Below are 19,542 nucleotides of genomic sequence, written 5' to 3'. Positions count from 1 at the left end.
GTAATATTGAATAATTAAAATAGTGGTATATTATATGTCATATATTATATATTATATATATTGGTATAGATGATACAAGTGTTTGTTCGGTACGAATAGTGCTGTCGATTTAGTATATATTGGAAGCGTCGTTCAAACGTCCGTTCATATGTCCACGTGTGCACATCGTAAATTTTCATGGCTCTGCACTTTCTCTTTCTCTCTCACTTGCTCTCATTCATTTATTCACACCCAAACCACCGAAGGGGTAATTGTATATTACTCATGTACGAATTCAACAAATCGAAAACAACACCAAAATTTATCGATATACATTAATATAATAATTTTAAATAATTTAAAAGCTCTCTTTTCCACGTACTGTGCATAACTTTCCTCTAATGTTTTAATATTTCGTTTTCACATCTAATTTTTATGTTTATTCATGCAAAATATTTGTCGATAACCTGAAGATATTCGTGTTATCGAACCAGGAATGTTCTTTTGTCTCGATGTTTTTCCTTGATATTATTTTCTTTTATTTTTAATAAGAGAAAGAATTCAATAAAAAAATTTACTTTCGGTTTTTCGATATTCAATTCGATGTCAAATGTCAATCCGAAACTAAATAAATGTCTAAACACTCTTGGAAAAATTTAAATAACAAAAAAAATATGATACTAAAATTTTCGGATTTTTTTTCAACAATTAAAATTGAAGAAAAAAAAAAACTAAAAATATGCACACGTAGAAAATTTAAAAGACTACAAGTGTAATTTTTTAAAATATTTTTTTTTTTCATAATTTATCGTTTTTTGAAAAATCCAAAAATTATTAGCAGGCTGATTTCATTATCATAAATTAGCTGACGTCTAATAATTTTTTGATATTCCGAAAAACGATAAATTAAAAAAAAAAAAAAAATATTTAAATCAATGCACTTGTAGTCTTTTAAATTTTCTACGTGTGCATATTTTTAGTTTTTTTTTTATGAATTAAATTAATGAAAAAAAAAAAAAAATTCGAAAATTGTTAATTGTTTGCTAACTTCAGGATCATAAAAAATTGGTAATTATTTAAAAAAAAAAAATGAACTATCGATTTAAATTCACATTTATACATTTAAAAAAAAAAAAAACCCTTGGGAAAGATTGTAAAATTGGATAGCAATATTTTTTTATGTTTGCTGTATTACGTCTATTCGATTTTAAAAAAATTCTCACGCATATATGGATATAAAGGACCGCAATATGTTTGTTTTTGTCCTCCAATCTCATGATAAATGAATGGATGTAAAATTTATTCATCTATAATAATTTTTTTGTATGAATACACAAAAGTTAACGTCATAGATTAAAAACAATGAAGCGTTAATATTTAAAAAGGGATAAAAAAATCTAAAGAGTATCTATTTCTAAAAAAATGAATAGTTTGGCGAATCGAAACCTGAGCGCGCAGGCGACGATTACTGCCAGAACCAGAGCCAGAACCAGAAGCATTCCTGACACGCTGACCGTCGGGTCTGCTCGTGACAATTCGGCAACTATAAAACGCGGTATATCGCGATTCAACATAACGCGGTTTAGTTTTACGTAGTAAGTACCAGTGATGCTGAGAGTCCCTGATGTATGAGACTCAAAGTATCTTCCACTTGATTCGTGTGTACCTCAGGAAATCCTCCGCTCCATCTAATCATCTCTCGTTAAATGTCAAACTGCTCCTCGCTTTATCAAGTGTCATTAAACGTCAGACGGTGATAAAAGTCATCACCGTCACTTTACAACAATTTACTTGACCCAACGATGACACCATGAGTATTAATCATAAATATACTTCAATCATCACTTATCTTATATTTCTTTCATCTCTTATCGCTGTCAATTGACAATTACATATTGTGCTGGACTTAAAAAATTTTTTTAAAAATCATGTGAACCAGTGTTGATTTTGATAATAAAAAATTTTGAAAAATGAATGGTGAAAATGAATTGTTTTAATTAATATGATACTTTGTATAAGTATAAGTGATTATAAGAGTAATAAAATGTTTGTAATTAAAGTGAAGTAATTATCATCATTTAAATTCTGCCATTTAATTCAAGTTGGAAATTTGTCGGGATTAAAAGACAGATGTAACCCTGAATTGGATTTAAGGGTGGGAAGGTCGGAAGGGTTTACACAAAAGTTTTGTTACTTTCCAAGTTGACGGAAATAAATGTAATAGAATAAAATAAATTTATATAGATGCATACATATATATGCATGTATGTATTTATACTATCGTGGATAAGAGAGAAATAAGAGAGTAAAACTTACCTCGTTTAATGCAAGCTACGACGTCTAATTTAACGGTAACCCGCGGTGTTATTTATATATCACGCGTCTTCAGTATATATCTCAGCACTTTGAGACAGTGACATCAATTTTAAGTCTTTTATTCAGTGTCTTGTGAATTTTTTCAGTCTGAAAAAAAAAATATTTTTTTTAATAAACTATGTGTGGAAAAATTTAAGTGCTAATTTGTGCTTGATTTTATTTTATTATCATTATCACACTCTGATATGTACTTAATACTTTGTGTAAGTAGTATTCATGTATTTAATTATTCTCTTAACAAAACTGTTTTGTGTATAAGTAAAATTGTATACAAAGAAAACATAATAATTATATTAGTATTAAAATAATTATGTTTGTTCAAGTCTCTGTGTTAAGATGTCAGAAAATTATAACGACTGCAACTGACACATGAAAACTAACACACAGAAACCTACAGACCGGAAATATGTTGTGAATAAATATTTATTTTTCAAACAAATCTATTTACTTTATTATTGTAACTTTAATATAATTTTTATAAATATTTTCTTATCGCAATTTATTATTTTCGAGACAGAAAAAAAATATTTATTGACGGAAAAAAATTTTTAAATCGCCCCTTGAAAATTTTTACTTGCCCTGAGAAATTTTTTGCATCATTAATTAAAAAGTTAAATTTTCTTGAGCCAAAAAATTTTTTCTAGTCTTAAGAAAAATTTTTTTTTATTTCATAATGAAAATGTAAAATTTTTTTTGATATTTGATAAGTGAACTTTTAATTGATAATTTAAAAAAAAATCTTCGGGTAATACTAAAAGCTACGGAGATTAATTTAAATCCGCATCATCAACTTTTAAGTAATCCGATTAAATAAATTTATTAATGGACTCATCGAACTAATTTAATTACCAAGTTATCTAATCACAATCAATCTCCCAATTAAGTGATTAAAAAATTTTTAAATTTCATTATTAACAATTATTATTTATTTTTTTTTTCTGGATGCCAAAAGTTTAAAAGCAATGAAAGCGCGACAGTGTAGTGTGTCAAGGAAAATCCACATCAACTATATATCGTTATATAGTTGTACAGTATAAGATTTATTCGACTACTTTGTCGAAAATCCCGTGGAATATTTCACCAGTGCCTCATCTTTATCATGACGAAATTGCAATCCTTGAGCATCTCAATTACTTTATTTTCCCCACCAATTTATTATCACCAATTTGTAAATCTTCACTTAGAGAGGAAAATAAAAATTTATCGAGCCAACAAATTTATAAATAATATAATCAATGAATAGATAATTATCATAAATAATTATTTAATTTGAAATAAAACGTTATCCCTAATACTTAAGTAATATAAATTACACGGATTTTATTTCAAGAGCAAATCTGTATATAGTCAGCTTGCTGCTACTTTTTATCCTGACTCTTACTATCGTACCTTCTCTTAGTTTGTTGGGCTCTTAATTCCCATCTATTATCTTGCCAAGCTAACAAAAAACCTCAAGACATTTTTTTTTCTACTTCTTTCACGATAAAACAAAACTAAAGAAAAAAAATATAATAAAATACGACGTCGACGACGATTCGCGTGAAAGTTTACTAACAAATTAGTTTACTTTCGTTTTTTATATCTCATCAATTTAACATTCTTTATTTTTAATGCCATAAACTTTTTGGAAAAATTTTATTTTTATTTATTTATTCAATTTCAAATAGCAGTATATCGTATAATTTACACTGCAAGTTAGACGAATAACAATAATGACTAGTGTATGCGTGAATCAAAGGAATGATCTATTTGAATATATCAAATGCCATCGAATGGTTTTGTCAGAAATATAAATCAGTACGGAGTGTAGAGAAGATTGTTGGTGTGTAATTTACTCAAATAGAGCTATAGATTACATATATACATTATACATATATATGAGTATAAGTATGAATGTATATATATATGAATATACTGGACAATTATGTGGGACAAGGTAATTGAAGGATACGTTGCTGGTAATGATGCCCATAGATGGGACAATGCTGCCGCTACTCTGTGTATTATAATAACCTTCTTTCATCTCAGCTCATGTTATTTTATTATTAAATTGTCAACTCCCTTTTTATCTTATCCATAAAAAAATTATTAATATTTTTATTTTTATTTTTACCATTATTATTAATATAATGATAATAATAGACTGTAAAAAATTTGGAAAATCCAAAAGTGCACGACTCATAATGCTCATTTATTATGAAATAATAAAATAACAAAAAATGGCGGGAAACACGAATAAATTTAAAATATTTAAAATTTGTTGTTTTTTTTTCTTTTTTTTTTCATTATATTAGTAATTTTTTATAATTATAAAAAAATTTTATTAAAATATCTCGGTTAATAACAAAAAAAAAATATATATATTTATAAATAAAAACAAATAAAAAAAAAGAATTGAATTGAAAAAATTCAGGCTTACCATTTAGCAATAACACAAAAAAAACAGCTGTACTAGGACGGTAATGTGCAAGCGTCTCTGGTGGAATAAATGTACGTATAATGTATAGATATATCACCATCCATGTTAATTTTACATAAATATATATATGTATAGTTATACAGCCTTTTTATTCTTTTATTAATTGTAATTAAATGACACTGAATTACCCAGCCATTTTCAATAGGGGATCTACAATTCTTTCAAAGAATTTAAAAAAAAAAAATTTGTTTCAATTACTGGATTTTTTCGCAAGTTATCGTGTCTACGGGTTTCATACTTGACGGACAGGAAATTTTTTTAAACTATTTTGATGTTTTTTCGATTTTTATTGAACTAAATAAATTTTTTAAAAGTATGGAATTAATCTCCATTAAATTATCTTCAAAATGCTGTGCAACTTGTCTTAATTCCGTAAATCAACAAAGGTATAATAATTCAAATAGTTGCCGAAGTGAGGCGAAAAAAATTTTTCGATCGTAAAGCACTCTCTGATGTTTCGTATCATGAGTCGTGCAAAATAGGGAGTGAATTCGGAGTGATTATGGAGTTTATTTAAATTCAAATTCACTCCGTCACTCGGAGTTTTTTTTTTAAAAATCACTTCGTATACGGAGTAAATATTAGGGTTTGTCTTTTCAACAGAGTGATTTCGGAGTGATTTGAATTTTTTTCAATCTGCATTCACTCCGAGCGAATAAAAGAGAATAAAAGTAAAAATAATTATTATTGTTATAAAAATATTATATTACTTGAACTGGCAAATTAAATTAAAGGAGTAAAGTAAAAAAAAAAATTTCATTGATGGCAAAACCAGAGACAAAATTCGCTAGACAATAAAAGGTAATACACGGCAATAAAACTTTTTATTCGTAGTGTTTTTTTTTCTCTCCTCTGTTGCTTACATTCACGTAGTACCAATGAAGTTGAAGAAAAAAGTGTTAGGATGCTTTGCCTGGAGCCGAATAAAACGTTGAGCTCATTTATGTCCCGGTAAACTCCAATTTTCGTGGCGCCAGTCTCATAAACGACCCGATGGCCACGAATATAAATTACTTCAATTGTTATTCCTTTATTTATTTTATTGTTTTTTTTTTCTTCTCGCCATAGAAATACTAGATATATGATACTTGTTAGAGTGATATTGTTCAGTATGGCATCAGAAATATAGTTTTTTTATAAATTATTATATACATATACATATTTTTTTTCATTCTTTATGAGGTTTGTTTTTGGTTCGGTTTAAAAATATTCATGAGCCCTGTCTTACTGTAACACCATATTACAAAATATTTGAAAATTTTACGCGGTTAAAAATTCAAATGTTAAACTTTAATACTTTTGAGTGTTAATTCACACACTGTTATCGTGCTTTACTAATTTTAATCGATAAATTTTTTAACACAAAAATGTTAATTTATTTGAAAATAACACTTTTTAATTGTTACTCTCAAATTAACATACAATATGTCAAAATAACATACAGTTAAGTGTAAAACTTTTTTTTTACACATATGTATAAATTTTGACGGATACTTTTTTACTGTGCGTGACGATTTTTCACACAAAAATTTCTTACAGTATATTTTCCAAAAAAATATATATCAAAATTCATATCCTTGACCTCTTGAGAATTTTTCAAAGACTTTTCATCGTCCTCTAGACGCCGAATTTTTTTTTTTTCACGCGACTATCGCAAAATGAGGTAAAGTTTATCACCCTTATATATAATATATATAAATACATACATTTATGTGATAAAAAAAAGAAAAAAAAATATATGTATTATTTTTTTATATGTTTTTTCAGCCTTTTGATTATTTTATATCCCATAGAGAATTATTATTCATGCATTTCATTATTTTTCCCGGATTTTTTTAAATCCTCTTCATCCGTCCACGTGATTAATGACTTCGCCAGTATATCAACCAAATAATTACGAAAATTCATCAAGTTGTTTACAAAGAACAAATGTTAATTGATTAACTCAAAATATTTTAATAAAGTGATAAATTTCACTTAAAATATTTAAAATAACTGAATAACTTAAAATCTCAAGTCATATAATTGAGGTTTAATCCAATAATAAAATATACTATTACATAATTTCGCGTGACTTAAAGTCTTTAATTACATTCTCGATGGATTTAATTTTACTCCATCTACATACTTAATATATAGATGGTAATCCTATGAAGTAAAATAAAAAAAATAATAAGTGGTGATAAAATATAAATATAAAATCCCTATTTATTTATAAAAAAAATTGGTTTTTATTCTGGTTATTAATTTACGCATGTTTTCATAAATAAGATTTATGAATAAATTTATTTTCTGCAAAGCCAACTCCATTTTTTTTAAATATCCATTTTATTAATAAACTCCCTTTGTCATTGGCTGATTAATGTCAGGATGTGCCGTTAAATTTTTTTAATACCGAATAGAAAAGCTGACAAATATGAGCTGTCATCTAAATAATGAGCTGTCACCTCTTTGTCAACTATCACAGTTTTATATTAAATTGTAACAATGACAAAAAAAAAGCCATCTAGTAGCTCTCAAGATTAATTTTTTTGTGACAGAGACATTTCTTAAATGTTTAATATTTTATGTTGATTTAATGGCACGTGAGAAAACAAATAAATATAGTAAATAAGGCTTATTGAAGTTTATGTAGAGGTCTGTTGATACATTTTCAGTCTCATTAGCCCTCTTGAGCTTTGCGAAATTGTGCAAGCCAACTACCAAGGTCACCGTACTCTAGAGGAGGACTTGACTCTTTACTCATATTCCCCTACCACAAATTTTATATAATTAGATCGGATATTTCTATAATTATCCGCACAAATACGACGAGCCGGGAGTACAGTAATGCCGAGATAAAAAGTAACTATCATTATTATTTTTTATTGGGTAAAAATATTTTAAATATTGAATTACTGATTTTATCGTTCAAACTATTCGTCAATTTATTTTTTTTTAATGAGTTGTCTCTGAGATGATCATCAAATCCTTTAACAAACTCCAGACTACAATGCTCCGTTTAATGTCTGTATTAAAAGATAAATTGCGAGTTACTCAGCTTAAATTGCTGAAGCTTAATCTCATTTTTAAAATTCAAATCCGTGAATTTGTTAATTTTTTTTATAAATCTATAAAATTCAATCAGCTGATTTTAAATTTTGAATTGATAAATTAATTAGTTGTAATTTGAATTTAATTTTTAAAAATTTTAAGATAATAAATTTCCAAAATGGGTCAGTATCAGAGTACAAACAGAATAAAGCACAAGATCAAAAATAATCTTCTCATGTACATCTCATAGATTTTGGCACGTTGTCGTGATACTTATAGTGTGTTTGCACCTACTTCAGTATATATTTATATTCAACATTAATAATATAATTATTTTTATTATTATTAATTTAAAAAAACTCAATTTTTCATCCATTGAATAAAAGTAAATTTTCATAACAGAATTCTCCATTTGCATTAAAAATATTTTATTTAATTAAAAACGTTAATTAAAAAGTTTATCGATCTGCAAAAAAAAAAAATAGTTAAGAAATAATAGCTTGTAAAAAATAAAAATAATCGTTCAATTAAAATGTATGATGAGAAGTAGAAAAATAAGGTATTGGTCAGGCATGCTTCGATGCACCGGGTGTTACACATTATGTCTGTTGGCTGATTTACTGCTCTGCACATGACGTCAGCTCGAGTAGAGAACTTGCCAGTTGGGAATTTATGAATAACTACCTCTGCACTTCCGAGTCTTGCCTTTTTTTATTTTTATTTTATTTACATTTTTTATTTTTGCAGACGTAATATCACCGACATTCAAGTCAATGTCACGGGTTTCCTCAAAGGGTTTAAATTTTTATGACGTTTTTTTCCACATACACGGTAGCAGACAGTAGATAGCACATGTATGTAAACAGAATACCCAGACGATATCAGTTCACTTGAATAGACAACCACATAAATTATTAAACGAGGTGCAAAACACATCTGAGCAAGTCATATTGACCTTAATGGTTGACCAAATATGTCACCAGAGAATTTAGCTGGCTCATGACACGAATCATGTAGTTTGACACAGGGAATAATGACCCGCGGGAATTGTTTTGATCTCGTATATTGTCAGTGTGGAAATCGGCAATCATGTTATTGCATCAGCAAACATGTAATTACTTTGTCTAGTGACACACGATACACAGATACAATATATATTTGTATATTTATTAAACAAACTCTTTTTCACTAATGATTAACATTGTAAATTACAAATAAATTTGTACGTATATTTTATCATAATAACAATGATAATAATAACTATTGTTATTATTTTTTGTTCGCAGTAATTGAATTATAATTTTGGACAATGGACTCAGTGGAATGAAATGAAAGCAATAGTTCATGGGATGAAAACAAAATAAAATTAAACAGAAAAAAAAATCCGGCTAGAAAAACAGTGCAATTTAATCTTGAAAATACGTGAAAGAAAATTTAAAGACCGAGACTCATTTATTTTCTTTTGGATCAGGACTGAGTTAGAATAGAAGGACCATTGAGGACATGAAGGCTTCGCTATTCTCATGAGAGACGCTCTGTGGAAACGAAAGACGAAAAAAAAAATTAAAGAACCTGGACACACGATACCTCGGGGAGATCACTAGTAGTTGCTGCAGAAGCGGCGGGACCGAAGAAAATGGTGACGTAAGTGCTGGTATGCAAGTTCTAGTGGCTGAAGAACGAGTAGTAGGTACTGTAGAAAAGACAAGATTTAGTTGGTAAACAATGGACTTGAGCTCGGTGCTGGTGAATGTCACCACCAACTCACCACCCTCGCCAGCGGTATCGCCAACGGTCAACTACTTCACTGAATCGGACAGTACGAGTAGAATTTCCGGTGAGACAATTGCTAACGTTACCCTGGAGTGTAAAGCTCAGCTGAACGACGGCGCACTTTACGAGTTTATCACCCTGGGCATTCTGTTGAACGTCGTCGGAGTGTTTGGTCTGTTTGGGAATATTATATCCATGATAATATTATCCAGACCGCAAATGAAATCGTCGATAAATTATCTGCTTATTGGACTTGCGAGATGTGATACTATACTCATTATTACTTCAGTAAGATTCATTTCTATTTTATTATTGATAATTTTACCAATAAATTAATTATTGACAAGGCCCGGATGTGCCTTTGATTATACTCATATTAATTACAAAATTTATTCACATTAAATAATTAATGAAAAAGAAAAGCGCGTGGCTCGGGCGATCACCGAAGTTAAGTAGCATCGAGCATGATCACTACTTGGCTGGGTGACCGTTTAGCCACTCGTCGGGTTCGAACAAAGTCTCTGATCGCTAGGCGCGGGATGAAGATCTAGTGATCGGTAAAATGGGAATTTTATCGATCACTTGAGCTTCACCTAAACCAACTGCCTTGATAGCCAAGTTGGCGAGAAACTGACGAGAAACTTGCAGCCGCAACTGGACACCAAGTTGACCGCCAACAGTTGGTACCTCCAATAGTTGATAGACATTTTCTGAGAAAGTTGGTGACAAAAGTTGTAAATCCAAAAAGTTGACGGTCACTTTCTGAGAAAGTTGGTGACAAAAGTTACTTGCAAAAGTTGGCAATTATAAGTTGACGGTAAGTTTCTTTTCAATTTCCTCAGAAACTTGCATTCCAGTTGCGGCTCCATACTGGCGCTAACTTTCTGAGAAAGTTGGCGGTAACTTGGAGCCAAAAGTTGCAAAAGCTGAAGTTGTCGATAACTTGTCATCAAGTTGGTTGGAAACTAATGAATGACCAACTTTTTCACGATCAACTCGTGTTATCACCTCCATACACTAGAAAACAATTAAAATTAAAAAAAAAAAATTAAATAATGAAAAAGTGTTATTTTAATTAATTAAACTGTCTATTAATTAGATAATTATTTTAGTATTGTAGGTCACCGGATGTACAGTTAAATTTGCACATATTGTTGTTGCAGTCTGCATGCTTGTATTTGCATGCAACGTTTGTATAGTATTTTGAGGATTGTTTAAATCACATTAATCGGATACAATCTCGTATACCCTTATATATTACGTCTGTTAACAATCTTATGCAAATAGACGAATAGTCGTAAATGCTTACGATCCAATTCATTGCCGCCAGATCTCCTTTAATCTCGTGATATAATTAAAATCATGAACAAGATGTTTATCAGTACACAGAAAACAATAATTTCTTGACGCAATAAAAATTTTTTCTCGTCTCAAAAAAATTTTTGTTTTCGATTCATAATACAAATAATTTCTTGGTGCGAGTAAAAGTTTTTTGCGCCAAGAAATCCTTTTTTTCTGCGTATAATTTACGAGTTTACGGATGAAAAAAATTTCTCACATAAATAATTATGTAATTACATATATTATTAATGGCTTAATAATAATATCAATTAAAATATAATTATCGAGATAAAGATGAGTTATCGGAAGCTTTAATGATCCTCAAAGATACTTTAGATTCCCTGAACTGTAACCGCACCAGCAAAACTATTCCTAAAGTAGGTACTTTACCTTACCACAAATAGGATGATAACGAAGCCAATCCATGTCTTTTGTATCAAAAAGTTATATTTTAGTTTTTAACTCGAGAAAGAACTCGAAATATAAAAATTCCATTGCCGAGTGTATGGTAACAAAATTCTTAATAACATTTCTGTATTTATAAAAAGATGAAAATGTCCAAGTACAAACTTTGTGGTTGAAATATGACAAAATTCTAAATTCTCACAACAGAGATATTTTGCTTTATTTCTTTTTATAAATTTTTTTTTCTGGCATGTCTGTATTTCTTCTGAAAAAAATATATATACAGATCAAAAGATTTATATTTTATTGAAGAAATTGTGTCTCTCATCAGATGATCAGTGAACACAAGAGCGTTCAATAATCCTTAAATATTTTTTTTGCCGATATAAAATACACATACATATGTGTATATATATACATATAAATTTTTCATCATACTCTTTGTTCCTTTGAGAATATCCAGTCTGGTTAGTCCATATTCTGAATAGCTTCCTCACAAAAATCTACTTGTATTGTCCTGCACGTATGAATTATTAAATGTGTAGTCAATGGAAATATTCTTTTATGCTAATCAGTATAAACGTACATTTCAGTCCATAAAATCTTAAACACACTAATGAATATTTTATTTAAATATTTATAACCTTCTCGGTTTTTATAAATTATCCAGAGTATTATAAATTTATCTTTAAATAAATTATTTAAATGTAAATTTTTTTGCGACAGGTATTGATCCATGGATTGCCGGCAATTTATTCATACACGGGTTTACTTTTTAACTACAAATTCAAGACTTATCCACGCATCGTTAGATATCTGTACCCGCTATCATGTATGGCTCAGATGGTCACCGTTTATTTAACGCTGACAGTCACAATGGAACGTTACGTAGCAGTCTGTCATCCACTTAAAGCACGATCTTTTTGTACCTACGGACGTGCTAGACTCGCAGTACTTTGCATAGTCATTGTCTCCATTCTTTATAATTTACCCAAGTAAGTGGGTTATGGAAAAAATTTTTTCGTAACCACGAGATAAGATAACTTATGGCAGTAAATTTATGCCTCAATATATGCATGGAAAAAACGGATATCAGACTTTAGATATAATTACTTTGTACGCCGTAAAAAATTTGCGGAGTGAAAGCTAATTAAATCCGCAGTATTTTGATGAAATCCTTAATCACTCCTGACTTTTTACAGCGTAGAAAGAAATCCGAAACCATTAATGGATTTAATAACTTTTACTTTTGGCATAAGTCCAAAATTACTATTCCATAAGTGAAAGACACAAACACACATGAAGAGAAATGTCAAGTAAATATGCCTATGCTGCATAGTAATTATTACATTACTCTATAGTTTGTGTAATCTCGTAAGCTAATTATGTTTGTCGCTAACAAAAATTTTTGTACTCCCGTCTTTTGTTATGACGACGAAACTCTTTTTTCCTGTAAATTCGTCTACTATTTTTTAAAAATATTTTTTATTATCTTTAAAAATATTAAACCGACTGTATAAATTTTATTTTAGATTTTGGGAAGTTAATCTAGAGGAAGAAATTCACTGGAGATATAATGTTACAGTATACTGCGTGGTACCAGCTATTTTGCGATCCAGTGATTTATACATCAAGATATACGTTAACTGGATGTACTTCTTTGTTTACTACGCTTTTCCTTTCGTCATGTTGGTGGTATTCAACGTCGCTATTTATCGACGAGTAAGTGATTTCACATAATTATAATTCAAGTCACAATTCAATTATTTTTACCACCCATTTCATTTTGCATTCTTTTATTCAAATCTATTAAAAAATTTAACTGATGAAAAAATAAAACCCAGGCGGTGCCAAGTTTTTTGGCTTGAAATCCAGATAGCTTTTCTCACCCGACCCAAATATGCATCGAATTGCCTGTAAATATTGAAATAAAATAATATAAAAAGTAACAAGAAAAAAAAGTTATATTGAAAAGTTAAAAATAAAGAAAAAAAAATAAAGTGTTCTTTCACACTCTAACCCACTTTTGACCTCTGCTACTTATTGTCATAAAAAAATTATATATATGACGCATATCCTGCTGCCGGTGACAACATACTTTTGTTCTTATTTTTTAAAACTATTATTTCAAATTTTATTTGTTGGTTTCGTTCTGTCACATTACTAAGTGATAAAAAAAATAAAAAAAAAAGCGGTAAATTATTCTAACTAGTTGATGGAGATAGAGAAAAAACGTTCGCTTAATAGCTAAAAAGAATATCTACGGGTTAGTAAGAGAAATATAGATATATAAACTAAAGAAAAGGATTTGTTCATCTTATACACTTGGTCTTATTTTTGTTAGAATGATGCCTAGTAGAAAAGACGATATTTTTCTTGATAAGACATCGTTTCGGGAAATAGTGTGTGCTTCACAAACATTTCCAATTTCGCAAGTGTGGTTTTCTTTCCGTCTATCCCACACATGTGTGTAAACGTACAGGTGAATCACCTCGACATCCTTGCCATTTCCAATTCCTTTTACTACCTCGACCTCACGTCGATTTATTTACGCCTGTCAAGCGAACAACCGAGCTGTTTTCCCAGACTTCAACAGTACGTGATACACACTACTTGTATATGTCTCGTGTATATTATCCTCTGATACTAAGTCATTTAAAAACTATTGAGCGTAAATTACAATTTATGTCTGAGTACTTTATTCATTTAACTAAACCTGTACTTTATAGAGATTTACAATTAATTCGATTCTTTTGTCATCAAAGGTAACGTCAAATATAGACAATTGGATACTTACTATAAGTATCTTAAATTATTAACGTTAAATTCTTCAAAGAATGTTTTCCATGTAACGATACTATAATAATAATATCAAGCCATTATTAATTTTAACTCTTTGTCGACTTGAATTATTAGTTTGAAAATTTAAAAAAAACATGAAAAAGACTTTGAGATGATTTAGTAACGTTAGTCATCGCATACCAACGAAACTTGATAGCTGCCTCTCGATGGCTTTTTACTGCATCTTATACCTTTTGTACAGCAAAATATTTCATTAAGGAAAATCTATACACAAAAACAAAGGATTTTTTAGTATAAGAAATTTTTCTCGTCCTAAGAAAATTTTTGTCTTCATGTCATAATGAAGAAATTTTTTTTTTCTATGTAGAATTTTTTTTCCAGACTTTTCTCTCAAAAAAAACCTCGAAACGCAAAACTAAGAACAAGGCTCAATGCATTGCTCTATAATCTAGCAATATACGTTTGCATTGTTTAAAATTTTCTTTTGTTTAAGAGAAATACGCCGACAAAGTTTCCACTTACTACGCAAGTGCAACAATAATAGTATCATTCATTGACTTGAGTCTGATAGAGAAAAAAGAACCAATCCCTCTTAGTATATAATACCTTAACTTTTGTAGTTCATTAAAATTAATTATTACATAGTTGTTTCATATATTTTTATTGTTGTATAAATTCTCCGTGATGTATCTTTAAATTTTCAATGAAATTTTTGTTTCGTTGATGAGCAAAAAACTTATCTAAAATGAGCATCATCATTAGTCGTCAGTATTAAATATTTAAGAGAAAATCTTTTCATTTACTTACTAGATGAAAATATGTCAGTGTAACTGTTATTAATACTGCAATACTCTATACAACTTTACTGCCGCTGAGATGCTATATAATATTGTTCAGTAATGTCATCCCACACAGGTCCACTTAGATAATATATTTTCCTTGCTTTTTACTCCTTTGGCGCCAGTTATCTTCCGACACTTGTTATTTTACTTCCCACAGACAAATCCGTAAATGGACTTAAAATTTTACAAAACAGATAAATATCATTTTTTGTAAAACTGACAATTCATTCAAAAATTAATCTGTCAATTTTTTTCATCATTATTATTTTATATTTTTTAAAAATTTATCTATTGATCACTTTTTGAATGAGCGAGGCGCGCTTTAATTTTCAAACTTTTTATATCACATTTATTTGTAATTTTTTTTTCTAGGTAAGAAAAGCAAATCGAGATCTCCAACAGCTCTCGAGACACCAGAGACGAGAGATAAATCTCGCAACAATGCTGCTGTGCGTTGTTATCGTATTTATCGTTTGTAATGTGCTTCCTTTGGTGTCGAATGTCTTTGAGATGTTTCGTATTCCACCAGCTTGGTTGGTTCAAACCGGTAATCTTCTTGTAACGATAAACAGCAGCATAAACTTTATCGTTTATGTTATATTCGGTAGAAATTTCAAAAGACTTTTTATTAGACTGTTCTGTAGCTCAAGATTCTTTAGAGCTGGCCGAGATAGCCCAGAATTTCAAACTAACGACGAATCAGTTGTTACTAATATGACAAATATCGAATTGAAAAATTCAATAAGAAGAAATCATCTTCACAGATCCAATACGACCGTCGTAAGAGCTAATAATTTACACGTTAATGGCAGTGGTAGAAGACAAAGTGTTAAAATTCTTACGACGCGAGCTTCTAATCCCGGTCCTTGTGTTTATTATCCTGCGAATACGAGTCCAAGTGCGAATCAAAATCAAGTATCAATAAATTATGTACAGAATGGATGGAGTCAAAAAAATAATATTGAGACCGTGATCAATTAAAAATATGTTGATATAATTAAAATATAGTAATTGAATCGAATTGAATTAAAGTCTGCAGGGTTTGTATTATTGAATTATTGTTGTGGTTGGTTGGAATTAATTTCCGAGACAAAGACCAATTTACTGTAGCGCTACAAGACACTTGAATGAAGAAAAAACATTTAAGAAACTTTTCTCGATGTCCGCCTCGGGGTTTTTTAAATGTTGAAAAAAAATATAAGAACTTGAAAGTTATATATATAAAAGCTAACGTTATAAGAAAGAAGAAAAGTCGAATCATCTACAGATGTCACGTACTTGCAAGTTTCCTACTCGCAAGCGAATCCGATTTCATATGACGCGGAAGTGAAGAAATATGCTCTGAAAAATCTCTTCTACTTCCGCAGCACATTTTTTTTTTAAATTTTTAATCTACCATTTTGAAATGATATTCATGTACATGTCAGAGAAAATTAAATTGTATATATATGAGAAGAAATATAGATAGAATTTAAATATTATTTTAATTTCAATATGAAATTGTTACTAAAAAAGAAAATTTATGTACCTGAAGAACGAACGTTTTTCTCGCAATGAAAATGAAAAATTTTATGTAATTTGACTATGGGGTAGATCCGGAAGTTAGGGTGGCCTAAGATTTTCGGCTGACATACCAGCGTCCAGTAGATTTTTTACTATCCAATTTTTTTTCGTCGCGTGAAAAACGTTCCAGTCTTCAGGTACATAAAATTTGATTATATTTTTGAGAAAGAAAATAAATTTTGACCAATTACTTTCTCAATATACGACTGATAAAATTTTATGAGTGAATTAATTAATAATCTAAATAAATATTATTATTATTGTATTATATAAGATTGTAAATATGTTAAGTTGATTTATATATATATATATATATATATATATATATATATATATATATATATATATATTTTCTTCTGTTTTCTTTGCTACTGAAGATAATGAATTAGCATACTAATGGGAAAGTAATCGAGTAAGTGAACTTTTGAAAATCTAACTCAATGATAATGATATTTTAAATTAAAATTGTTAAGCAAATTAATAATGATAATAATTACTTGCTAATACTATCAGAAGTGTATAAAAAAAATTATGTAATGATTGAGTCACATCGTTTTAAATTCGATGCTAACGAAGTACCTCAAAGTTTTGATGTGATAAAGAGTTGAATGATTAAAAAAAAGTATAAATAAATATGGTAATTAAAATAAATACTCAAATAAGCTACCAAATACTCAATTATCTATAAATGGGTTATTCAAAAATATGTAAAATATTTAACGATGTCTAATAAATTATAAATCATAATATAATAAATAAAAAATAATAATTACTCAATAATAATAATAATTATTAATTATAAGATCAGTAATAAATGATAATAAAAATATATAAGTATTATATGTATAAACATGCACAAAAAAAAATTTCTTGGTTCAAAAACATTATTCTTGCTCGACACGCAGTGAAATTTTTAGTAGAAATTTGATATTGTGAGGACATGTAGATATCAAAATTCTTTCCATGCACATTGTAGAAGTATTACTTGATAGCATGAAAATTAAGTGCAATTTCTGCTAACAACATAGTCAAAATTTAGTTACTGACTAGATGTCCTCACAGTACCAAATTCAATGGGTAATTTTTATCTGCGTGTAAGAAAATTTATTCTCGCTCCATGAAATTTTTTATTTTTGAATGCATTATGACAAGTCGCTTCAAAACTTCTCTATGCACAGGCAACTCTTAGCATTCTCTACTTGAAACATGTCTACCATAAAATAAAACTATCCTTGAACTGATTACTCGAAAGCATCTCTAGAACAACTCTTCTCAAGCGTAAACTTAACGGCGAAACTTTTCTATTCAATGCCAAGACCATCCGAAATAATATTATTCATTATTACCGCAGCTAAAAAATTGTCAATAACTGAAAAAACACATGAATTTTCATGTTAACTAAGATGTTTTCTTAGTTACCGATGATTTTATAGTTAAATCGATAATGAACAATGTTATTTCGAATAGTCTTGTCTGAAATAGAAGTTTCGGAGTAAAGCTTGAGCTTAAGAATTTTTCTGAATTGAGATTTATTTACTTATTTCTGCAGAAGCACTTTAGAAGTTTTTTAAATTTACTCTCTAAAAATGAATTAGTGAAATTCTCGCGAATCAGTGGATAGTCACTATTTCTGCAACTATAAGTATATCACTAATTTAACCAGTGGTATACTTATAGCTGGTTCCCAGTGAATATTCACTAATTTGAAGTGAATTTCACTGATTCATTTTTAGAGAGTACATTGGCGTTATCAAAGTGTGAATACTACTAAAAAAAAGAAACTACAAAGAAATAAAAAATGATTTTAAGGAATAAACCACAAAAAAATAAACAAATAGTGATGCAGTTTATTCTTAATTATTGAACTCAGTTTTCACTCTTATTTTTGAATATGTTAAGAAACCCGCCAAAAATGAGATATTTTGAAGTAATCAGTTCTAGGATAGTTTTATTCTACGATAGACATGTTTTGGGCAGAAAAATGTTAAGGATTGTCTGTACAGAGGTTTTGCAGTGACGTTTCATAATGTCATAAGATGAAAAATTTCTTGCACCAAGAAATCCTTATTTGTGTGGATTAAAAAATGACATAATTAATAACAACGTATGTTTGTTTATAAAACTGCTCAGTCATATGAATGGAATAAAAAAAAATTTATCAAAATCTTTAAAATTTAAGTTGACTTGAAGAAATAATGAAACCTCTTTCGTTAATAATTATAAGCATTTAATAATAAAATAATAATTATATTTAATAAATTAAAAGGGAAAAAAAGACGCTCTCATGGCTGTACGACAAAAAAAATAAGACCGTATTCTAGTCATGAAAATTTTTATCACCTCATATAGTAGACTATTCGATCTACTAAATAATAAATAATATATAAACATATATTCAAAGTATACAATGCATTAAATATTGAGTGCTTTTAATATAAAACAATAGCTTGCCTATGAATTTAAATTGCAGTCATGCCGAGGCTCAACATAGTTCATTTTTAAATCTTTAAACATTTCTTTCATTTGTACATTGCAATTTATTTATTTTTTTTAATAATGTAATTTATCCTTGCTCCAGAATAAAACAAAAAAATTGTACATAAATTATAACCAAAAATAAATGACTCTTTATGATTACAAGAGTATTTATTTATCCTTTTAAGTATATTGCATTACTATTTATTAGATATATTTATTTTTAAAAAAAGACCATAAAATACTTTCGCTCTTATGGGGGAGATGTCGCTTACTATGAATAGGGGGTCAGGGGTCTAAGGAAATGTAATATTCGCAGGGCATTAAAAAATTTTTCAAATTTTTCGCTCGGTTTTTTAAAGACATTCGTTCCATACTTTTAAATATATAAATATTTAATTTCCTAAAATGCATCTTGAAGTTCGAGAAATTGACTTCAATTTTCACTACCTACATAACTTGTGTTTCAAAACA

General features: G+C 28.8%; 1 protein-coding gene across 1 annotated transcript; it reads left to right on the top strand.

Annotated features, from left to right (window-relative positions):
- The first annotated feature begins 1,502 nt into the window (after nt 1–1,502).
- LOC103576907 (FMRFamide receptor) lies at nt 1,503–16,784 on the top strand. Its single transcript, XM_008557352.1, has 5 exons — nt 1,503–2,558; nt 9,154–9,928; nt 12,113–12,381; nt 12,919–13,108; nt 15,403–16,784. Exons 2-5 carry the CDS (start codon nt 9,593–9,595, stop codon nt 16,009–16,011), a joined length of 1,404 nt encoding a protein of 467 aa, XP_008555574.1. The 5' UTR covers nt 1,503–2,558; nt 9,154–9,592; the 3' UTR covers nt 16,012–16,784.
- The last annotated feature ends 2,758 nt before the right edge of the window (nt 16,785–19,542 follow it).

The sequence above is a fragment of the Microplitis demolitor genome, chromosome 7 (assembly GCF_026212275.2).
Source record: "Microplitis demolitor isolate Queensland-Clemson2020A chromosome 7, iyMicDemo2.1a, whole genome shotgun sequence".
In the NCBI taxonomy this organism is placed as follows: domain Eukaryota; kingdom Metazoa; phylum Arthropoda; class Insecta; order Hymenoptera; family Braconidae; genus Microplitis; species Microplitis demolitor.
The sequence above is the reverse complement of the archived record's forward strand: the minus strand, read 5'-3'. Positions and strand labels throughout refer to the sequence as shown.